The 25,332-nt window shown below is 41.2% G+C and overlaps 2 protein-coding genes across 3 annotated transcripts; both read right to left on the bottom strand.

The window, feature by feature from the left end:
- Positions 1-9,556: 9,556 nt before the first annotated feature.
- LOC135562799 (aerolysin-like protein) lies at positions 9,557-11,531 on the bottom strand. Of its 2 annotated transcripts, none has more exons than XM_065005169.1 (4): positions 11,466-11,531; positions 11,143-11,173; positions 10,362-10,864; positions 9,557-10,051 (listed from the first exon to the last, which is right to left on the bottom strand). In XM_065005169.1, the coding sequence occupies exons 3-4, from the start codon at positions 10,842-10,844 to the stop codon at positions 9,602-9,604; spliced, it is 933 nt and encodes a 310-aa protein (XP_064861241.1). In that variant the 5' UTR covers positions 10,845-10,864; positions 11,143-11,173; positions 11,466-11,531; the 3' UTR covers positions 9,557-9,601. The 2 variants fall into 2 exon arrangements, with proteins under 2 accessions (XP_064861241.1, XP_064861240.1); XM_065005168.1 differs by lacking the exon at positions 11,466-11,531 and adding an exon at positions 11,367-11,414.
- A 7,757-nt stretch (positions 11,532-19,288) lies between these two features.
- LOC135563140 (aerolysin-like protein) lies at positions 19,289-21,248 on the bottom strand. Its single transcript, XM_065006123.1, has 4 exons — positions 21,197-21,248; positions 20,873-20,903; positions 20,092-20,594; positions 19,289-19,783 (listed from the first exon to the last, which is right to left on the bottom strand). The coding sequence occupies exons 3-4, from the start codon at positions 20,572-20,574 to the stop codon at positions 19,334-19,336; spliced, it is 933 nt and encodes a 310-aa protein (XP_064862195.1). The 5' UTR covers positions 20,575-20,594; positions 20,873-20,903; positions 21,197-21,248; the 3' UTR covers positions 19,289-19,333.
- Positions 21,249-25,332: the final 4,084 nt, after the last annotated feature.

The following is a 25,332-nucleotide window of genomic DNA, read 5'->3' as shown; positions in this document are numbered from 1 at the left end:
GCAGCCATTTTTGATTTCCCTTTTATTCAAAGTGAATTTCCGTGCAGGGCGGGAATCCCATGAGGTTTCAGCTTACGCTATCAGTAACCTCTGAAGAATCGCCAGTAATTGTTGTTAAATTATTTAGGTTACACTGTATGATATCCAACAAATCTCAACTGATTGGATATCATTGTCTCATTCAATTTAATGCAGAAGTTAAATTGACATACTACCTTTTCAGGTTGTTAATTGGGATAATACACAGACGGATATGTTCCGACAAGTGAGACATTGTTACGTGTTTCCACCCTTAACCTATATAAAGCAACTATTTCAGGTTAATTAAAGTTAATTCCTTTCGCCTATACAGGGGCGACTAATCATTCAAATTAATTAATCGATTAAATCTGTTTTTACCAGCTCAATCGTATTTAGGGAAACAGCATATTTGAAATTCCACCTTCACTGGAACCTTGTCGATTTTAGCTTGTGTAAACAGTGACCTCTGCTGGTGAAGAATCGCCAGAAATTATTTTAAAATAATACGGCTTGCTTGGATTGTACAGTGCCTTGCGAAAGTATTCGGCCCCCTTGAACTTTGCGACCTTTAGCCACATTTCAGGCTTCAAACATAAAGATATAAAACTGTATTTTTTTGTGAAGAATCAACAACAAGTGGGACACAATCATGAAGGGGAACGACATTTATTGGATATTTCAAACTTTTTTAACAAATCAAAAACTGAAAAATTGGGCGTGCAAAATTAGCCCATTTCTTCCGGTCTCCGACAGGATGTTTTGGTTGGGAAATATCCGGACATGATTTCAAGACGTGGAGCTATTGAATATACAACGCCCCGTGATCAATTTGATAGATTATTAACGTTTACTAATACCTAAAGTTGCATTATAAAAGTATTTCGAAGTGTTTTGTGAAAGTTTATCGTCAACTTTTTTAATAAAAAAAAATGACGTTGCGTTATAAAACGCTGTTTTTTCCTTGATCACACAGTCTTCATAGATCGATATCTAGGCTATATATGGACCGATTTAATCGAAAAAAAGACCCAATAGTGATGTTTATGGGACATCTAGGAGTGCCAAAAAAGAAGCTAGTCAAAGGTAATGAATGTTTTATATTTTATTTCTGCGTTTTGGGTAGCGCCGGTTTCCTCAAAATCTGTTGTTTAGGTGACGTTGCGCTATTTAGGGGGGTGCATGCTATCAGATAATAGCAACTCATGCTTTAACCAAAAAGCATTTTACAAATCTGACTTGGTGGCTAGATTCACAACGAGTGTAGCTTTAATTTAGTACCTTGCATGTGTGTTTTAATGAAACTTCGAGTTTCATCAAAAACTATAGGTGGCGCTCTTGAAATTTTCGCTGATTTGATCCCGACAGCGGAACCAACTCCCTAACAAGTTTAATACATCAATTAAATTGCCATACTACCTGTCCATCTCGTTTATTGGGATAATACACAAACTAATGTGTCTCAACCAATGAGACATCGTTAAACTTTTCCATGTTAACTTCAATACAACAACTCTTTCAGGTTAATTAAAGTTTAAATTCCTAAATAGCCTATACAGGTTCGATTTAAAATTGATAAACTCGCCATAGCAGATTTAAATGATTTCATTTAATAACCAACTTTCCCATTACTGACCCAGTCTTGATGATTTATGGACGTTTACAAACTGAGTTAAATCGTGTTTGCAGCTTCCAACTCAAAACACAAACTTTACATGAATTGAAATAACTGATAACAATCAGCAAGCCATCAGATGACCCATTTCCCCTCTAATCAGTGGACCTTCACCCACGGAAAGATTGATCGCTGACCTCAGCAATGATGCAAATCCTAACTATGCCGAGGGGCTGAAAATGTTAGATTTCGATGCCATAAGCGAGAAAAATGCAGACATTGCGACAGACGCTCTCCAAAATAGACCATCAGGGAGGCCTTGTGAAGATTCTTTCCAGTTTAGCCCTCAACTATTCACACCAGACAGTGCACCAATACCTCAGTGCCCAGCAGAGGCACAAGCAGGAAGCTGGAGAGTTCAAGGCACAGGTGGAGAGAACCAGGGAGTTGACGTCAAAAGCAGAAAAAGACAAGTTACTGCTAGCCAAGGAACTGTCTGTCAGAACAGATAAATTGGAAGATCTGGCTAACACTTATAACAAAGAACGTGAAAAAACTCTTGACCAAGTCCGTATTCTAAAGGAACAACTCATTTTAGTCAAAACGAAATACGATGAAATCCACGCAAAACTAGATGAATCTGATGAGCTAGCTAGTAACAGGGGCAAGCAACTTGATTCCCTGCAAATGGTTGTGAATGAAACCACTCAAAGCAATAATGTCCTATTCCAAAAGCTGCAGACCAAAGATGATCAGTTAATGAACACAATGACCAAGTTGGATGACAAAACAGCAGAACTCCTTGAAGTCGCTGATTTAAGCTTTTAAATTATGTATGACACTTACTTGTATGTTCATGAATGTTTAATATTACAATTTTGTCATTTCAATTTGGCGCACTCCAGCTTCACTGGATGTGTCGATTTTGATCCCGAGTTGGGTAAGAACATGGTCCATCTTGTTGAGGTGATGTGAACAAGTCCCACTTCTCATGAGAACGTCGTCCACATAGATTATCATCCCCCTGGAGGCTGCGTCTGGCATTGCCTTGTGCAGGAAGATGTTGAACTCTGAGGGGGAGTTCGCATACACAAACGGGCAACAATTGAATGTGAAGAGCTTGTTTGAGAACGAGAAAGCCAACTTGTGATGGTCACGAGGGTCGACTGTAATGGTCCAGAAACCGTTCGCCACGTCAACGGTGGAGAAGTACTTGACATTTGCCACCTTTGGCAATTCTTGGTCGTGCTGTGTCATTGGCATACAAGACAATGGAACCAGGTTGTTGAGTTGTCAACGGTAAGACGACATTTACCCGTTGGTTTCAGAACAGGCCACACGGGAGCATTGTACGTACTGTTACATTCCTTGATTATCCGTTTAGCTAATAGGGAGTAGATAATCTCTTGCACCGCTGCGTATGCTGCGAGCGGAATTTTGTATTGTCTCACAAACGTAGGAGCTGCTCTGGGTGGCGTAGGAATACACACCACATGAATTCCCATAACACAGCAATCCAGTGAGTCTGTTGACCAGATCTCAGCGAGTCTGTTGACCAGATCTGATGTCTTTCCATGTCATTGACAAGAGCGTCAGCCTCCAACAGTAGTTGTACTACCTGTGCACGGAAACCAGGATATGGTTCGGCGACATTGTACAGGTCTTCATCGGGTGGTGACGGCATGACTTTCCTACCAATCCTTGACTTCGGCGATGTCATTTACAAAATAGCCTCCAACACTCTACTCAGCAAATTGGATGCAGTCTATCACAGTGCCATCCGTTTTGTCACCAAAGCCCGATATACTGCCCACCACTGCGACCTGTATGCTCTCGTTGGCTGGCACTCGCTTCATATTCGCTGCCAAACCCACTGGCTCCAGGTCATCTATAAGTCTTTGCTAGGTAAAGCCCCGCCTTTATCTCAGCTCACTGGTCACCATAGCAGCACCCACCCGCAGCACGTGCTCCAGCAGGTAAATTTCATTGGTCACCCCCAAAGCGAATTCCTACTTTGGCCGCCTTTCCTTAAAGTTCTCTGCTGCCAATGTCTGGAATGAACTGCAAAAATCATTGAGGCTGGAGACTTATATCTGCCTCACTAACTTTAAGCATCAGCTGTCAGAGCAGCTTACCAATCACTGTGCCTGTACACAGCCCATCTGTAAATAGCACACCCAACTACCTCATCCCCATACTGTCATTTTTTTATGCTCTTTTGCACCCCAGTATCTCTGCTTGCACATCATCATCTACACATCTTTAACTCCCAACGTTTAATTTCCAAAATGTCGCCACTATGGCCTATTTAACCTTACTACGTTTGCACACACTCTCCATAGATTTTTCTATTGTGTTATTGACTGTACATGTGTTTATCCCATGTGTAACTCTATGTTGTTGTTTTTGTTGCACTGCTTTGCTTTATCTTGGCCAGGTCGCAGTTGTAAATGAGAACACAATGTGTCTACAAGATGTCAAAAGCGTTCCGTAGGGTTGCTGGCTAATGTTGACTCCAATGCTTCCCACAGTTGTATCAAGATGGCTCAATGTCGTTTGGATGGTGGACAATTCTTGACACACACGGGAAACTGTTGGCCATGAAAAACCCAGCAGTATTGCAATTCCCTGTTCAAAGGCACTTAAAAATGTTGTCTTGCCCATTCACCCTCTGAATGGCACACATACAAAATCCATGTCTTAATTGTCTCAAGGCTTAAAAATCCTTATTTAGCCAGTCTCCCCTTCATCTACACTGATTGAAGTGGATTTTACAATTGACATCAATAAGGGATCATAGCTTTCACCTTGATTCACCTGGTAAGTCTGTGTCACGGAAAGAGCAGGTTTTCTTAATGTTTTGTGCACTCAGTGTATGTGTTACTTTTCACACACACAATAGATAAGATACAGTGTATTCTGAAAGTATTCAGCCTTATTCTAAAATAGATTTTTTTAAATGTACAAACAATACCCCATAATGACAAAGCAAAAACTGTATTTTTAGAAATTTTGGTAAACGTTATAAAAAACTGAAATATCACATTTACATAAATATCCAGACCCTTTACTCAGTACTTTGTTGAAGCACCTTTGGCGGCGATTACAGCCTCAAATCTTCTTGCTACAAGCTTGGCACTCATGCATTTGGGGAGTTTCTCCCATTCTTCTCAAGCTCTGTCAGGTTGGATGTGGAGAGTCGCTACACAACTATTTTCAGGTCTCTTCAGAGATGTTCGATCAGATTCAAGACCAGGCTCTGGCTTGGCCACACTAGGACATTCAGAGCCTCATCCCAAAGCCACTCCAGCGTTGTCTTGGCTGTGTGCTTAGGTATGAGGTACGTTGGAATGTGAACCTTTGCCCCCGTCTGAGGTCCTGAGCGTCCTCAAGCAGGTTTTCATCAAGGATCTCTCTGTACTTTGCTCTGTTCATCTTTCCCTCGATCCTGACTAGTCTCCTATTCCTTGCCACTGAAAAATATTCCCACAGCATGATGCTGTCAACACCATGCTTCACCGTTGGGATGGTGCCAGGTTTGCTCCAGACGTGACGCTTGACATTCAGGCCAAAGAGTTCAATCTTGGTTTCATCAGACCAGAGAGTCTTGTCACCTCTCTGACCAAGGCCCTTCTCTCCTGATTGCTCAGTTTGGCCTTCCATTTAAGAGGCCACTGTGTTCTTGGGGACCTTCAATGCTGCAGAAATATTTTGGTACCCTTCTCCAGATCTGTGCCTCAACACAATCCTGTCTCGGAGGTCTACGGACAATTCCTTTGACCTCATGGCTTGGTTTTTGCTCTGACATGTACTGTCAACTGTGTGCCTTTCCACATCATGTCCAATCAGTTGAATTACCCACATGGTGAATCCAAGTTGTAGAAACATCTCAAGGATGATCGATTGAAACAGGACGCAACTGAGCTCAATTTCGACACTCATAGCAAAGGGTCTGAATACTTACGTAAATGAGCTATTTCTGTTTTTTATTTTTTATTTGCAAACATTTCAAAAAACCTGTTTCCGCTTTGTCATTATGGGGTATTGTGGGGTATTATGGGGTATTGTTCTCCGCCAGCCTATCCCTTCTCCTCCGATGCCAAGTATCGTAAGCCATAGCCCTCCTGATGAGAAAAAAAATAATTGAATACATTTTAGAACAAGGCTGCTGTAAGGTTCTGTATTAATTTTCTTAGTCAACATTGTGTTCTGTTTCTTTGTATTCTTGAACGTAGCCCTGTCTTTCATTTTTTTGTTCATTGATTTCACCTGTGTTCGTTACTGACCTGGTCTCATCAGCTCCTTATTTAGTTCAGTTCATTCTGTTTGTGCCTTTGTGAGGTATTGTTCGTTTTGACTCTACTAAGCCTTTTCCTAGCTCTTTTGTCAGAACTTGTTATAGCCTTCAATCCTAAATCAAATCAAATCAAATGTTATTTGTCACATACACATGGTTAGCAGATGTTAATGCGAGTGTAGCGAAATGCTTGTGCTTCTAGTTCCGACAATGCAGTGATAACCAACAAGTAATCTAACTAACAATTCCAAAACTACTGTCTTATACACAGTGTAAGGGGATAAGGAATATGTACATAAGGATATATGAATGAGTGATGGTACAGAGCAGCATACAGTAGATGGTATCGAGTACAGTATATACATATGAGATGAGTATAGACAAAGTAAACAAAGTGGCATAGTTAAAGTGGCTAGTGACATAAGAATGCAGTCGATGATCTAGAGTACAGTATATACATATGCATATGAGATGAATAGTGTAGGGTAAGTAACATTATATAAGGTAGCATTGTTTAAAGTGGCTAGTGATATATTTACATCATTTCCCATCAATTCCCATTATTAAAGTGGCTGGAGTTGGGTCAGTGTCAATGACAGTGTGTTGGCAGCAGCCACTCAATGTTAGTGATTGCTGTTTAACAGTCTGATGGCCTTGAGATAGAAGCTGTTTTTCAGCTCGGTCCCAGCTTTGATGCACCTGTACTGACCTCGCCTTCTGGATGATAGCGGGGTGAACAGGCAGTGGTTCGGGTGGTTGATGTCCTTGATGATCTTTATGGCCTTCCTGTAACATCGGGTGGTGTAGGTGTCCTGGAGGGCAGGTAGTTTGCCCCGGTGATGCGTTGTGCAGACCTCACTACCCTCTGGAGAGCCTTACGGTTGAGGGCGGAGCAGTTGCCGTACCAGGCGGTGATACAGCCCCCAGGATGCTCTCGATTGTGCATCTGTAGAAGTTTGTGAGTGCTTTTGGTGACAAGCCGAATCCTAGTTTTGATTCATCTGCCTGTTTACCTACCTGTGTATGACCATTGCCTGCGACCACGATTCCTGCCTTCTACAAAGGCGAAATAAACAACTGCCACGATCTACACCTTTTTCTCCCTGAGTATTCATTACAGCTATAACATAACACACGTGGGAAAGGCAAATATATAGATTTCATTTGACTGGATCATATAGATCTGTTGCAACACTTGTGACATGGAGCCGTGCATTATCATATTTTTATATATTTTTTATTTGACCTTTATGTTACTAGGCAAGTCAGTTAAGAGACGTTAAATTCTTATTTAAGATGACGGACTAACCCTGACGATGCTGGAAATTGTGCGCCAATTGTGATACAGCCTTGGGATGAATGGCACGACAATGGGCCTCAGGATCTAGTCACTTTATTTCTGTACATTCAAATTGCCATCGATAAAGTGTAATTGTACTTGTTGTCCCTAGTTTATGCCTGCCCATGACATAATCACACCGCCCCCATGGGGAACTCTGTTCATAACATTGACATCAACAAACCGCGTGCCCACATGACTCCATAGACATAGTCTGCGGATGTGAGGCTAGCTGGACGTAGTGACAAATTCTCTTTAACGACATGGTAGAAAATGTACATTAAAACCTCTTGCCGCACAGATCCCTTTAGCGGGATCATTTTCGTCTACATCCGGTGAATTGCAGAGCGCCAAATTATAATTAAATTACTAAAAATATTGAATTTTCATGAAATCACAAGTGCAATACACCAAAACACAGCTTGACTTGTTGTTAATCCAGCCGGCATGTCAGATTTCAAAAATACTTTACGGTGAAAGCAAACCATGCGATTATGTGAGGACAGCTCTCAGGCTACCATAGGTAGCATTACAAACAGCTAGCAGCAAAGTAGATTGGTCACGAAAGTCAGAAAAGCAATCAAATTAATCACTTACCTTTGATGATCTTCCTATTTTTGCACTCACGAGACTCCCATTTACACAATAAATGTTTGTTTTGTTCGATAAAGATTCTCTTTATGTCCAAAAACCTCCATTTGGTTGGCGCATTTTGTTGAGTAATCCACAGGCTCGTGCGGTCACGACGGGCAGACGAAAATTCCAAATAGCATCCATAAAGTTCGTAGAAACGTGTCAAACGTTTTTTATAATCAATCGTCAGGTTGTTTTTACAATAAATAATCGATAATATTTCAACCGACGGTAGCCATTTCAATAGAAGAGAGAAAGAAAAGGTCTCGCTCCCGGCACGCGCGCATGCACAAATCTGACATCTGACTATCCACTGACGCGATGTGATCATTCTCGCTCATTTTTCAGAATAAAAGCCTGAAACCTTGTCTAAAGACTGTTCACATCTTGTGGAAGTCATAGGGAAAGGAATCTGGTTGATATCCCTTTAAATGGATAGGCTTGCAATGGAAAAGAGTTTCAGAATAACAACACTTCCTGGATGGATTTTCCTCAGGTTTTGCCTGCCATATCAGTTCTGTTATACTCACAGACAATATTTTGACAGTTCTGGAAACTTAAGAGTGTTTTCTATCATAACCTGCCAATTATATGCATATTCTAGCTTCTGGGGCTGAGAAATAGGCAGTTTACTTTGGGCACGTTTTTCATCCAAACATCAAAATACTAGCCTAGCCTAAAGAGGTTAAATTCCTCGGCAACAGCTCTCGTGAACATTCCTGCATTCAGCATGTGAAATGGCACTCTTCCTCAACTTCATATATCTGTGGTATTGTATTCTGCACATTTTAGAGTGGCCATTTATTGTCCCCAGCACAATGTTCTCCTGTGTAATGATCATGCTGTTTAATCAGCTTCTTGATATGCCACACCTGTCAGGTGGATGGATTATCTTGGCAAAGGGAAAATGCAAAACTGCGACTTGAGAGAAATACTTTTTTTAAATGTTTTATTTCAGGTCATGAAACATGGAACCAACACTTTACATGGTGATATATTATTGTTCAGTGTATTCCCCCAGGTGCTCCAGCATCAAAAGGTAATTTAATTAATTCCAGGATTTGCATATTTAGTAACTTTTCGGTTAAAGACCCAATGCTCTAACCACTGAGCTACCTGCTGCCCCATAGGGACTAGGATTACAACAGAAATGCTGTTCGTTGCAGCTGAGATGCTGCTTGTATTCTACACAAGAGGTAGTCCAATAGTTACATGTCTTTTGAGTTATGGGGAATGTATTTAAATTGTTCTTTATACGTGTCTGTTAACAGATGTGATGTGTGTAGTGTGAATGTGCGCGAGAGAGTGACTGCATGTGTTATTCATTAAGAATTTGTTAGAAAGAGAGCTCGATGTAATGATAATTACAATATTTGTAAATTTTATGAAAACTATACTGGAGTTAAGGCAAATACACAAGACAAATCTTTTACGAAATCAAATTATCGTTAGATAACATTGTGTTTATGGTAAATGGGGGTCTAACCATAAAACATTGAAATGAATGTTGTGTTATTAAAATGTCATTGGACACAAAAGGCACCGGATTGTAGGAAAGATCCACCTATTGTTATACCCTCTGCTGATGAAGAAAACTGGGTCCAATTAGGAGCACTCAAAGACAACAGAAAGGCACAAAGAATCAGTCATGGTGTCAATTTCTATCACTGCACTTTTTAATCATAAAGTCACACTTGACTCATCTCTCCTTTCTGGATAACCTCAATGAAGTGTAAGCCACACCAGTGTAGATGCCTTTGGATGGGAAGACCAGCTGACTGCCATTCATGCAGGTGACTTTCACTTTGGCCCTGTAGTCGAGGTCGATATTTGCTTTCCACATTGTGATCTCAACATCCATGGTCTTCCCTGGTGGGATCTTCACGTTGATGGTACCTGATTCTGTTATGGTCTCGGTCTTCTGCAGGCTGGTGGATTGCTCCACTCCCACGGTCAAGCTGAACCCTGATGACACCTCAACCAGATCTGGGATCCCTGCTTTGACCGACACATTCAAGGTGAATTCTATTTTGTTGCTGACGGACCAGGAGGAAGTCTTGGTCAGCGTCTTGATGTATGTAATGGACTTTTCTAGAACCAAGGAGGTGTAGTTCTGGTGAGACACAGATGTCACATATTCTTGGGTCACCTAAAATGAACACAAGATACAAGTTGTTCAAACAAGACAAAGACAATTTATTAACTGATAATACATTTTTAAAAGCCAACAATAACGTGTGCGTCTGCCATCTTGGACTGATGCGTAAATAAAAAAATGTTGTTGCTATTTTACTGACCAAGGCCAATTAAACATAAGGCATGAGAAATGAGAAATGAGATCCCTGATGAAGGTCAACCCCCATATTGGATTACATGTTTTAAAGTGGACAGCCCCCTTAATGTTGGTGCATCGGTAGAGTTTTCCTGAGCTGTCTACACACGTCTTTGGAAGAGCTCACCTGGGGTTTATAGAGGGACAGGGTGGGATACTCCATGTCAGTCATTACGGACGACTTGATGGTGTTGATGAAGAGGAAGCCCATGCAGTCGATGTCTGAGCCAGACCTGCCCTGCAGCCCCAGGCAGATTCCAGACCCCACATCTATGGTGTACTCAGTCTTCAGTGGCCAGCTGGTCATTTTTTCAAAGAACTCCCGGTTCTCACTCGTCGTGAACTTGATGGCACCCAGACGTGTGCCGGCGTCGTTACCCCACAGAGACAGCTTGGTGATGCGCTCGCCGAGGTTGAACTCAAACTTATTGAAAGTGTCCGCATCTCCAAAAGTCGCTACTTTCCCGTCGGTCAGCTCCACCCGCACAGCTTTCACCTGCGAGCCTCCCACCGCCACTCCGATCTTCTTGATGGTGGCACCGTTGTCCATTCCATGGAATTCAAAGTAAGTGCCTCCTCCACCACCGATCAAATGCAGTGTGGTTGCCATGTGTGTGCGCGTCACGTAACCTCAGATACAAATTTGTACATATCAATTTAAGAAGCCTCCAACTCAAGGAACTGATTCAGAAATTCAAAGCCAGAGAGTCCCTCTCCTACTCCCAGCACCTCCCACTCTACCTCCTGCGGTTTCTTCCTGATCAACTTGGTGACTTGTGTAATGAAACATGGTGTAAGTGAGCACGTCTAAAATTATATCTGATGTTGCTATAATGACAAAGAATCATGAATATGAATGTTGCAGATGCCACTTCAGAATGTGAGTTGGTTATGGCGCTGGAACTCACCTTTCCAAACAAAGTTTCCGCTTTGAAAAACCTGAAATAGAAGATTGTAATACATTAATCAAATTCAATATTCATTAACACAGGCTACATTGTTCACAGGTATGCATTAATATATTATGACACGGTCTAATATAGAACAGGGTCTGTCAACCTTTTAAAGCATCTGTCCAATGATTTAGTCAAGTAACACCTAAAACATGACTGAATAATAAATTCAAGTTTACATTTTCAAAGATCAAAAACAGTCCTTTTGGCATACGTCTGCAGGACAAGCAACAAAATACTTCACAATAAACAACCCAACAACAAAACACAGGCCATACCAAGACACTCTCCCTGAGCAACACAGGACATCAAAGAAGCTCTCTCTTCCTAACAAAGGAACACTGGCTTATAAAGCTGCAGAAGGAGTTTGTAATTGCCGACAGCTGTATCCCTTAATGAGAGGGCGGGATCAGAGCTCCAATCTGCACTGGGGCCGACCAATCAGCTGCTTGGGGGAATTCAGGAAGCCATTTCCTGAAATATACATATACACAAACCCACAACACAAAAACTGGGGAACGTAAACAGTATTCAAGGTTAAGAGACAGGTTGATGTAAAGCACTACACTCAACAGTCTACTCACCTCACATTTAACATCACACTAACATCATACTTTTGAATTCAAAACAGAACAATAGGAGGCTAAAGTCAACCATGTAAAAACAAGGCAACAGTAAACATGTCGTCCCCCATGAATGATGCACTACCGCCTCCTGGGCAAATTGACTTATTGTGTGTTACTAACAAATTGCAGTTAAATACCATAACTCCCACCTTGGGCCAATCAGTGTAATTTTGTAAATGTTGGATCTCTATGGCAAGATGAATCATTCACCCAAGTTTTGTCAAAATCAGCCCAGTGCTCTCAGAGATATCTTGTTTTACTAAAGTACAAACAAACATACCAACAGACGGACAGAGACAGATCCGTAGTCCCTCACCAATATCATGGTGGGGAACAACAAACCCATACCATGCTTGTTCAGCTAGACTTTATAACTGATTAAGAAGCGGTTTCAGAGTATAGGAAACAAAACAATATATATATGTTTTGTTCATTATTTGGTCAAAATAAAATGTTGCTCTCAAATATTTCCTCATATAGCAAGATTAGTTATTTAGGGACATTGTGTAATTACATACAACGATATGCAGGCCTCAGTGTTAAGGATGACTATAGAAGATAGTAATTGAAGTAAACTGATAGGTCTGATTCAATATGCAATAAACCTGTTTAAGAGTCAAGACTCAGAGTGAAGTTCAATTGTTTAACACCAAAGACGCAACAGTGGAATATGTGTCTCTGGAGTGGAGAAGCACTCTTTCATAAATCAGCAAAACTCCCCCACGCTCATACAAAGATATGCATCAGTAGTTTTCTATTGAAATTGACACAAATCCTTTGACCCTGATTAAGACATTGTATTGTGCTAATTATGACAAATATGTATCAACAGTTTCAACAACTCTTGGTGCCACTTCCTCTTCTTGATATTTGAGCCAGAGAGCATATCGGTGGTTTCCAGTCACTAACCAAAACATGTTCACTAATATGCAACAGCACCTTTCTCTATTCATACTATACACTGTCGTGACGTTGTATTAGTTAATGTGGCGACTGTTGCTCATCGAATGATTATAAGTTTCTAATTACGTGATTAACTGAATCAAGCAATTAATAACTCATTAACTTGTGGCACCATAGGAAAACTAGTGTTTATTGAGTTTCCATTCCCCAAAATAACTCAAAGAATATCAATAGCCCTTGAAACTGTACGGACCCGGGTCCCACTAATTAATTCGCACCACACGAATCTTAGTTGAATATTTATTTTCTAAAAAGCTAAAATGCTGATAAAAGATACACATAGACAAAACACATTATAGGCTATTGATTAGAACTTAGTATAACGGGCCAACCCACTATGGCGCGTGTTACCCACAATGGGAATTTCAAAAGAGAGAGAACAGAAAGAAGTACACAAGAGAAATATACATTTGGGTGAATTTGTCAGCTATGCTATTCTAATCCTAGACTTGCCTCAAACTGCCGCTCTTATGGGTCAGAATATAATGATGTAATTACGTGGGGGTGATCTCCGGGGATTCTCTACGTGGACCGTTCCGTTGTTTGATGGCGCACTTCTCCTGAGCACCTCGTTGCTCGTCCTCCCGGTGTCCGTGTCCTTTTTGGCTTAGGAGTCTGTTCCCTCCCCTTTTCTCTGGAAGGGGTCTTCTGAGGACAGACAGCTCTATAGCTCAGAGCTCACAGCATAGGAATGAAACCCTTTAGATACCACGATTCGAAGGGAGATGGAGGCTAGGTGGTTTAATTTGAATTCACCCGCTTAGACACAGCTACTCATCCGTAGCTTGGGTAGAAAAGGATTGGTTGACTTTTTCAGACCCTGCTGCAGCTGGGGGTACATAGTCCTGTTGTAAATTCTATACTCACAGGTTTTATACCCTTGGGTCAGAAGTGGGCGTAGTCGCCTTTAGGGCAATTCTCTGGGCGTACCAAGTTTATTTATTTATTTATTTCACCTTTATTTAACGATGTAGGCAAGTTGAGAACAAGTTCTCATTTACAATTGCGACCTGGCCAAGATAAAGCAAAGCAGTTCGACAGATACAACGACACAGAGTTACACATGGAGTAAAACAAACATACAGTCAATAATACAGTATAAACAAGTCTATATGCAATGTGAGCAAATGAGGTGAGAAGGGAGGTAAAGGCAAAAAAAAGGCCATGGTGGCAAAGTAAATAAAATATAGCAAGTAAATCACTGGAATGGTAGTTTTGCAATGGAAAAATGTGCAAAGTAGAAAGAAAAATATTGGGGTGCAAAGGAGCAAAATAAATAAATTAATTAAATACAGTTGGGAAAGAGGTAGTTGTTTGGGATAAATTATAGGTGGGCTATGTACAGGTGCAGTAATCTGTGAGCTGCTCTGACAGTTGGTGCTTAAAGCTAATGAGGGAGATAAGTGTTTCCAGTTTCAGAGATTTTTTAGTTTGTTCCAGTCATTGGCAGCAGAGAACTGGAAGGAGAGGCGGCCAAAGAAAGAATTGGTTTTGGGGTGACTAGAGAGATATACCTGCTGGAGCGTTTGCTACAGGTGGGAGATGCTATGGTGACCAGCGAGCTGAGATAAGGGGGACTTTACCTAGCAGGGTCTGTCGTGGAAATTTCTTCTATTTACCAAATCATGGGAGCAAACCACACACACACGTCAGAGTTAGTTATAAAAGTCCATCTTTAATTATATGAGCTCTTATCACAATCCTGTGACTCTCAGATAATTCAGTGTCTCCCAGTGAATCCTCTGAGAGTCCCCTTACAATGCAACTGAGTTCCTTTAATAGCAAAGACACACATAGTCAGACAGCATAGACATCAGCTTTGTCTCCTTTCATAAACCAAATCCTCCATATCAACAGGCATATATCAAATTGTCATTTATATACAACCCACTCTAAACACAAACTCCTGGACAAACTCACGGAGAGGAGAGTGACCCTACAGGTCAACAAAGAGGGAGCATAGAATGATTCCACCCTCCTTTCCCCCCCATGAGAAAAGTAGGGAGTAAAAGATATGTTTACACATGATGACACTTTGACCTCTCCCCTCTCTCAGCGGCCCATACAACTTAGTTTTGACATAGAACAGATAACTACAACCTCACCACAGAATTACACAAAAATACCATTCTGATGAGAAGTAACTTACACACATTTGATGAATATTAAACATCTTACAAATGTTACCAACAAATTCTGATAATTCCACGACAGGTCTTGTAGATGACATGGAGCTAGTGGGTTTGGCGACGCGTATGAAGCGAGGGCCAGCCATTGAGAGCGTACAGGTCGCAATGGTGGGTAGTATATGGGGCTTTGGTGACAAAACGGATTGCACTGTGATAGACTGCATCCAATTTGTTGAATAGGGTATTGGAGGCTATTTTGTAAATGATATCGTCAAAGTCGAGGATTGGTAGGATGGTCAGGGTATGTTTGGCAGCATGAGTGAAGGATGCTTTGTTGTGAAATAGGAAGCCAATTCTAGATTTAACTTTGGATTGGAGATGTTTGATATGGGTCTGGAAGGAGAGTTTACAGTCTAACCAGACACCTAAGTATTTGTAGTTGTCCACGTATTCTAAGTCAGTGCCGTCCAGAGTAGTGATGTTGGACAGGCGGGTAGGTGCAGGTAGCGATCGGTTGAAGAGCATGCATTTAGTTTTACTTGTATTTAAGAGCAATTGGAGGCCACGTAAGGAGAGTTGTATGGCATTGAAGCTTGCCTGGAGGGTTGTTAACACAGTGTCCAAAGAAGGGCCAGAAGTATACAGAATGGTGTCGTCTGCGTAGAGGTGGATCAGAGACTCACCAGCAGCAAGAGCGACCTCATTGATGTATACAGAGAAGAGAGTCGGTCCAAGAATTGAACCCTGCTGTGTGACCCCCATAGAGACTGCCAGAGGTCCGGACAGCAGACCCTCCGATTTGACACACTGAACTCTATCAGAGAAGTAGTTGGTGAACCAGGCGAGGCAATCATTTGAGAAACCAAGGCTGTCGAGTCTGCCGATGAGGATGTGGTGATTGACAGAGTCGAAAGCCTTGGCCAGATCAATGAATACGGCTGCACAGTAATGTTTCTTATCGATGGCGGTTAAGATATCGTTTAGGACCTTGAGCGTGGCTGAGGTGCACCCATGACCAGCTCTGAAACCAGATTGCATAGCAGAGAAGGTATGGTGAGATTCAAAATGGTCGGTAATCTGTTTGTTGACTTGGCTTTCGAAGACCTTAGAAAAGCATGGTAGGATGGATATAGGTCTGTAGCAGTTTCCTTCCAGTTCTCTGCTTCCAATGACTGGACCAAATTGCAGAAATCACTGAAGCTGGAGACCCATATCTCCCTCACTAACTGTCAAAGCAGCTCACAGATCACTGCACATGTACATAGCTCATCTGTAAATAGTCCATCCAACTACATCATCCCCAAACTGCACATCTATCACTCCAGTGTTTAATTGCTAAATTGTAATTATAACGCCACAATGACCTATTTATTACCTTATCTCCCTAATCTTACCTCATTTGTGCACACAGTTCATAGACTTTTTTTCTCTATTGATCTATTGACTGTATGTTTGTTTATTCCATGTGTAACTCTGATGTTGTTGTTTGTGTCGCACTGCTTTGCTTCATCTTGGCCAGGTCGCATTTGTAAATGAGAACTTGTTCTCAACTAGCCTACCTGGTTAAATAAAGGTGAAATAATAAAAAAATAAAAATACCATCTATTTTGTGAAGTGCACCAGACCCTCCTGCAGCAAAGCACCCCCAAAACATGATGCTGCCAACCCAGTGCATCACGGTTGGGATGGTGTTCTTCGTCTTGCAAGCCTCCCCTTTTTCCTCCAAACATAACGATGGTCATTATGGCAAAAAGTTATATTTGTGTTTAATCAAAACAGAGGACATTTCTCCAAAAAGTACAATCTTTGTCCCCATGTCCAGCTGCAAACCGTAGTCTGGCTTTTTATGACGGTTTTTGGGGCAGTGGGTTCTTCCTTGCTGAGCGGCTTTCAGGTTATGTCGATATTGGACTCGTTTTACTGTGGATATAGATACTTCTGTACCTGTTCCCTCCATAATCTTCACAAGGTCTTTTGCTGTTGTTCTGGGATTGATATGCACATTTCGCACCAGAGTCGTTCATCTAGAGGAGACAGAATGGGTCTCCTTCCTGAGCGGTATGACAGCTGCGTGGTCCCATGTTTGTACAGATGAGCGTGGAACCTTCAGGCTTTTGTAAATTGCTCCCAAGGATGAACCAGACTTGTGGAGGTCGACAATTTATTTTCAGACGTCTTGGCTAATTTCTTCTTATTTTCCCATGATGTCAAGCAAAGACGCACTGATTTTGAAGGTAGGTCTTGAAATACATCCACAGGTACACCTCCAATTGACTCAAATGATTTCAATTAGCCTATCAGATGCTTCTAAAGCCATGACATTATTTTCTGGAATTTTCCAAGCTGTTAAAAGGCACAGTCAACTTAATGTATGCAAACTTCTCACCCACTGGGATTGTGTTACAGTGAATTATAAGTGAAATAATCTGTCTGTAAACAATTGTTGGAGAAATTACTTGTGTCATGCAGAAAGTAGATGTTCTAACCGACTTCCCAAAACTATAGTTTGTTAACAAGAAATTTGTGGAGTGGTTGAACAATGAGTTTTTATGACTCATAGTGTATCTAAGCTTCCGACTTCAACTGTATATTCCAATAGTAGCTATTGGCATGAGTGTGGTTTCCTTTTCACCCAGTTACTGGTAGGGAGAGATCCACCCTTTGGTATATCTGATGAAAGTCAGTGTGTGTGGGGTAATGTGAAGAGTTTAAGGGTTGAACGTGAGACGTCACCTAGTAAGCCTGTTCCCTTGTTGGAGGGAACTTTCCTTGTGCATTGAAGTGGAAATCCAGCGCAAGGGAAGCGAAGCATCGCGCCAGTTGCTAAGCTAACAAAGGGATGCTAAGCTAACAAAGGGATGCTAAGCTAACAAAGGGATGCTAAGCTAACAAAAGGGATGCTAAGCTAACAAAGGGATGCTAAGCTAACAAAGGGAGCAGCCATTTTTGATTTCCCTTTTATTCAAAGTGAATTTCCGTGCAGGGCGGGAATCCCATGAGGTTTCAGCTTACGCTATCAGTAACCTCTGAAGAATCGCCAGTAATTGTTGTTAAATTATTTAGGTTACACTGTATGATATCCAACAAATCTCAACTGATTGGATATCATTGTCTCATTCAATTTAATGCAGAAGTTAAATTGACATACTACCTTTTCAGGTTGTTAATTGGGATAATACACAGACGGATATGTTCCGACAAGTGAGACATTGTTACGTGTTTCCACCCTTAACCTATATAAAGCAACTATTTCAGGTTAATTAAAGTTAATTCCTTTCGCCTATACAGGGCGACTAATCATTCAAATTAATTAATCGATTAAATCTGTTTTTACCAGCTCAATCGTATTTAGGGAAACAGCATATTTGAAATTCCACCTTCACTGGAACCTTGTCGATTTTAGCTTGTGTAAACAGTGACCTCTGCTGGTGAAGAATCGCCAGAAATTATTTTAAAATAATACGGCTTGCTTGGATTGTACAGTGCCTTGCGAAAGTATTCGGCCCCCTTGAACTTTGCGACCTTTAGCCACATTTCAGGCTTCAAACATAAAGATATAAAACTGTATTTTTTTGTGAAGAATCAACAACAAGTGGGACACAATCATGAAGGGGAACGACATTTATTGCAAAGGAGGCTTTGCAAATTGAGAGAAATATTTATTTTAATGTTTTATTTCAGGTCATGAAACCAACACTTTACATGGTGATATATTATTGTTCAGTGTATTCCCCAGGTGCTCCAGCATCAAAAGGTAATTTAATTAATTCCAGGATTTGCATATTTAGTAACTTTTCGGTTAAAGACCCAATGCTCTAACCACTGAGCTACCTGCTGCCCCATAGGGACTAGGATTACAACAGAAATGCTGTTCGTTGCAGCTGAGATGCTGCTTGTATTCTACACAAGAGGTAGTCCAATATTTACATGTCTTAGAAGATATGGGGAATGTATTTAAATTGTTCTTTATACGTGTCTGTTAACAGATGTGATGTGTGTAGTGTGAATGTGCGCGAGAGAGTGACTGCATGTGTTATTCATTAAGAATTTGTTAGAAAGAGAGCTCGATGTAATGATAATTACAATATTTGTGAATTTTATGAAAAGTGTGTGAAAGTCAAAACTATACTGGAGTTAAGGTAAACACACAAGACAAATCTTTTACGAAATCAAATTGTTAGATAACATTGTGTTTATGGTAAATGGGGGTCTAACCATAAAACATTGAAATGAATGTTGTGTTATTAAAATGTCATTGGACACAAAAGGCACCGGATTGTAGGAAAGATCCACCTATTGTTATACCCTCTGCTGATAAAGAAAACTGGGTCCAATTAGAAGCACTCAAAGACAACAGAAAGGCACAAAGAATCAGTCATGGTGTCAATTTCTATCACTGCACTTTTTAATCATAAAGTCACACTTGACTCATCTCTCCTTTCTGGATAACCTCAATGAAGTGTAAGCCACACCAGTGTAGATGCCTTTGGATGGGAAGACCAGCTGACTGCCATTCATGCAGGTGACTTTCACTTTGGCCCTGTAGTCGAGGTCGATATTTGCTTTCCACATTGTGATCTCAACATCCATGATCTTCCCTGGTGGGATCTTCACGTTGATGGTACCTGATTCTGTTATGGTCTCGGTCTTCTGCAGGCTGGTGGATTGCTCCACTCCCACGGTCAAGCTGAACCCTGATGACACCTCGAACAGATCTGGGATCCCTGCTTTGACCGACACATTCAAGGTGAATTCTATTTTGTTGCTGACGGACCAGGAGGAAGTCTTGGTCAGCGTCTTGCTGTATGTAATGGACTTTTCTACAACCAAGGAGGTGTCGTTCTGGTGAGAGACAGATGTCACATATTCTTGGGTCACCTAAAATGAACAAAGATACAAGTTGTTCAAACAAGACAAAGTCAATTTATTAACTGATAATACATTTTAAAAGCCAACAATAATAACGTGTGTGTCTGCCATCTTGGACTGATGCGTAATAAAAAAATGTTGCTATTTTACTGACCAAGGCCAATTAAACATAAGGCATGACTGTCCTAGAAATGAGATCCCTGATGAAGGTCGACCCCCATATTGGATTACATGTTTTAAAGTGGACAGCCCCCTTAATGTTGGTGCATCGGTAGAGTTTTCCTGAGCTGTCTACACACGTCTTTGGAAGAGCTCACCTGGGGTTTATAGAGGGACAGGGTGGGATACTCCATGTCAGTCATTACGGACGACTTGATGGTGTTGATGAAGAGGAAGCCCATGCAGTCGATGTCTGAGCCAGATCTGCCCTGCAGCCCCAGGCAGATTCCAGACCCCACATCTATGGTGTACTCAGTCTTCAGTGGCCAGCTGGTCATTTTTTCAAAGAACTCCCGGTTCTGACTCGTCACGAATTTGATGGCACCCAGGCGTGTGCCGGCGCCGTTACTCCACAGAGACAGCTTGGTGATGCACTCGCCGAGGTTGAACTCAAACTCATTGAAAGTGTCCGCATCTCCAAAAGTCGCTCCTTTCCCGTCGGTCAGCTCCACCCGCACAGCTTTCACCTGCGAGCCTCCCACCGCCACTCCGATCTTCTTGATGGTGGCACCGTTGTCCATTCCATGGAATTCAAAGTAAGTGCCTCCTCCACCACCGATCAAATGCAGTGTGGTTGCCATGTGTGTGCGCGTCACGTAACCTCAGATACAAATTTGTACATATCAATTTAAGAAGCCTCCAACTCAAGGAACTGATTCAGAAATTCAAAGCCAGAGAGTCCCTCTCCTACTCCCAGCACCTCCCACTCTACCTCCTGCGGTTTCTTCCTGATCAACTTGGTGACTTGTGTAATGAAACATGGTGTAAGTGAGCACGTCTAAAATTATATCTGATGTTGCTATAATGACAAAGAATCATGAATATGAATGTTGCAGATGCCACTTCAGAATGTGAGTTGGTTATGGCACTGGAACTCACCTTTCCAAACAAAGTTTTAACTTTGAATAACCTGAAATAATAAGATTGAATTTGATTAATGTATTACAATATTCATTAACACAGGCTACATTATGCACAGGTATGCATTAATATATTATGACACGGTCTAATATAGAACAGGGTCTGTCAACATTTTAAAGAATCTGTCCAATGATTTAGTCAAGTAACACCTACAACATGACTGAAGAATAAATTCAAGTTTACAATTTCAAAGATCAAAAACAGTCCTTTTGACATACGTCTGCAGGACAACCAACAAAATACTTTACAATATACAACCCAACAACAAAACACAGGACATACCAAGAAGCTCTCCCTGAGCAACACAGGACATCAAAGAAGCTCTCATTTCCTAACAAAGGAACACTGGCTTATAAAGCTGCAGAAGGAGTTTGTAATTGCCGACAGCTGTATCCCTTAATGAGAGGCGGGATCAGAGCTCCAATCTGCACTGGGGCCGACCAATCAGCTGCTTGGGGAATCCAGGAAGCCATTTCCTGAAATATACATATACACAAACCCACAACACAAAAACTGGGGAACGTAACAGTATTCAAAGGTTAAGAGACAGCTTGATGTAAAGCACTACACTCAACAGTCTACTCACCTCACATTTAATATCATACTAACATCATACTTTTGAATTCAAAACAGAACAATAGGAGGCCAAAGTCAACCGTATAAAAACAAGGCAACAGTAAACATGTCGTCCCCATGAATGATGCACTACCGCCTCCTGGGCAAATTGACTTATTGTGTGTTACTAACAAATTGCAGTTAAATACCATAACTCCCACCTTGGGCCAATCAGTGTAATTTTGTAAATGTTGGATCTCTATGGCAAGATGAATCATTCACCCAAGTTTTGTCAAAATCAGCCCAGTGCTCTCAGAGATATCTTGTTTTACTAAAGTACAAACAAACATACCAACAGACGGACAGAGACAGATCCGTAGTCCCTCACCAATATCATGGTGGGGAACAACAAACCCATACCATGCTTGTTCAGCTAGACTTTATAACTGATTAAGAAGCGGTTTCAGAGTATAGGAAACAAAACAATATATATATGTTTTGTTCATTATTTGGTCAAAATAAAATGTTGCTCTCAAATATTTCCTCATATAGCAAGATTAGTTATTTAGGGACATTGTGTAATTACATACAACGATATGCAGGCCTCAGTGTTAAGGATGACTATAGAAGATAGTAATTGAAGTAAACTGATAGGTCTGATTCAATATGCAATAAACCTGTTTAAGAGTCAAGACTCAGAGTGAAGTTCAATTGTTTAACACCAAAGACGCAACAGTGGAATATGTGTCTCTGGAGTGGAGAAGCACTCTTTCATAAATCAGCAAAACTCCCCCCCACGCTCATACAAAGATATGCATCAGTAGTTTTCTATTGAAATTGACACAAATCCTTTGACCCTGATTAAGACATTGTATTGTGCTAATTATGACAAATATGTATCAACAGTTTCAACAACTCTTGGTGCCACTTCCTCTTCTTGATATTTGAGCCAGAGAGCATATCGGTGGTTTCCAGTCACTAACCAAAACATGTTCACTAATATGCAACAGCACCTTTCTCTATTCATACTATACACTGTCGTGACGTTGTATTAGTTAATGTGGCGACTGTTGCTCATCGAATGATTATAAGTTTCTAATTACGTGATTAACTGAATCAAGCAATTAATAACTCATTAACTTGTGGCACCATAGGAAAACTAGTGTTTATTGAGTTTCCATTCCCCAAAATAACTCAAAGAATATCAATAGCCCTTGAAACTGTACGGACCGGGTCCCACTAATTAATTCGCACCACCACGAATCTTAGTTGAATATTTATTTTCTAAAAAGCTAAAATGCTGATAAAAGATACACATAGACAAAACACATTATAGGCTATTGATTAGAACTTAGTATAACGGGCCAACCCACTATGGCGCGTGTTACCCACAATGGGAATTTCAAAAGAGAGAGAACAGAAAGAAGTACACAAGAGAAATATACATTTGGGTGAATTTGTCAGCTATGCTATTCTAATCCTAGACTTGCCTCAAACTGCCGCTCTTATGGGTCAGAATATAATGATGTAATTACGTGGGGTGATCTCCGGGGATTCTCTACGTGGACCGTTCCGTTGTTTGATGGCGCACTTCTCCTGAGCACCTCGTTGCTCGTCCTCCCGGTGTCCGTGTCCTTTTTGGCTTAGGAGTCTGTTCCCTCCCTTTTCTCTGGAAGGGGTCTTCTGAGGACAGACAGCTCTATAGCTCAGAGCTCACAGCATAGGAATGAAACCCTTTAGATACCACGATTCGAAGGGAGATGGAGGCTAGGTGGTTTAATTTGAATTCACCCGCTTAGACACAGCTACTCATCCGTAGCTTGGGTAGAAAAGGATTGGTTGACTTTTTCAGACCCTGCTGCAGCTGGGGGTACATAGTCCTGTTGTAAATTCTATACTCACAGGTTTTATACCCTTGGGTCAGAAGTGGGCGTAGTCGCCTTTAGGGCAATTCTCTGGGCGTACCAAGTTTATTTATTTATTTATTTCACCTTTATTTAACGATGTAGGCAAGTTGAGAACAAGTTCTCATTTACAATTGCGACCTGGCCAAGATAAAGCAAAGCAGTTCGACAGATACAACGACACAGAGTTACACATGGAGTAAAACAAACATACAGTCAATAATACAGTATAAACAAGTCTATATGCAATGTGAGCAAATGAGGTGAGAAGGAGGTAAAGGCAAAAAAGGCCATGGTGGCAAAGTAAATAAAATATAGCAAGTAAATCACTGGAATGGTAGTTTTGCAATGGAAAAATGTGCAAAGTAGAAAGAAAATATTGGGGTGCAAAGGAGCAAAATAAATAAATTAATTAAATACAGTTGGGAAAGAGGTAGTTGTTTGGGATAAATTATAGGTGGGCTATGTACAGGTGCAGTAATCTGTGAGCTGCTCTGACAGTTGGTGCTTAAAGCTAATGAGGGAGATAAGTGTTTCCAGTTTCAGAGATTTTTTTAGTTTGTTCCAGTCATTGGCAGCAGAGAACTGGAAGGAGAGGCGGCCAAAGAAATAATTGGTTTTGGGGGTGACTAGAGAGATATACCTGCTGGAGCGTTTGCTACAGGTGGGAGATGCTATGGTGACCAGCGAGCTGAGATAAGGGGGACTTTACCTAGCAGGGTCTGTCGTGGAAATTTCTTCTATTTACCAAATCATGGGAGCAAACACACACACACGTCAGAGTTAGTTATAAAAGTCCATCTTTAATTATATGAGCTCTTATCACAATCCTGTGACTCTCAGATAATTCAGTGTCTCCCAGTGAATCCTCTGAGAGTCCCCTTACAATGCAACTGAGTTCCTTTAATAGCAAAGACACACATAGTCAGACAGCATAGACATCAGCTTTGTCTCCTTTCATAAACCAAATCCTCCATATCAACAGGCATATATCAAATTGTCATTTATATACAACCCACTCTAAACACAAACTCCTGGACAAACTCACGGAGAGGAGAGTGACCCTACAGGTCAACAAAGAGGGAGCATAGAATGATTCCACCCTCCTTTCCCCCCCATGAGAAAAGTAGGGAGTAAAAGATATGTTTACACATGATGACACTTTGACCTCTCCCCTCTCTCAGCGGCCCATACAACTTAGTTTTGACATAGAACAGATAACTACAACCTCACCACAGAATTACACAAAAATACCATTCTGATGAGAAGTAACTTACACACATTTGATGAATATTAAACATCTTACAAATGTTACCAACAAATTCTGATAATTCCCGACAGGTCTTGTAGATGACATGGAGCTAGTGGGTTTGGCGACGCGTATGAAGCGAGGGCCAGCCATTGAGAGCGTACAGGTCGCAATGGTGGGTAGTATATGGGGCTTTGGTGACAAAACGGATTGCACTGTGATAGACTGCATCCAATTTGTTGAATAGGGTATTGGAGGCTATTTTGTAAATGATATCGTCAAAGTCGAGGATTGGTAGGATGGTCAGGGTATGTTTGGCAGCATGAGTGAAGGATGCTTTGTTGTGAAATAGGAAGCCAATTCTAGATTTAACTTTGGATTGGAGATGTTTGATATGGGTCTGGAAGGAGAGTTTACAGTCTAACCAGACACCTAAGTATTTGTAGTTGTCCACGTATTCTAAGTCAGTGCCGTCCAGAGTAGTGATGTTGGACAGGCGGGCAGGTGCAGGTAGCGATCGGTTGAAGAGCATGCATTTAGTTTTACTTGTATTTAAGAGCAATTGGAGGCCACGTAAGGAGAGTTGTATGGCATTGAAGCTTGCCTGGAGGGTTGTTAACACAGTGTCCAAAGAAGGGCCAGAAGTATACAGAATGGTGTCGTCTGCGTAGAGGTGGATCAGAGACTCACCAGCAGCAAGAGCGACCTCA

Source organism: Oncorhynchus nerka, linkage group LG20, assembly GCF_034236695.1.
Source record: "Oncorhynchus nerka isolate Pitt River linkage group LG20, Oner_Uvic_2.0, whole genome shotgun sequence".
Taxonomy (NCBI): domain Eukaryota; kingdom Metazoa; phylum Chordata; class Actinopteri; order Salmoniformes; family Salmonidae; genus Oncorhynchus; species Oncorhynchus nerka.
The sequence above is the reverse complement of the archived record's forward strand: the minus strand, read 5'-3'. Positions and strand labels throughout refer to the sequence as shown.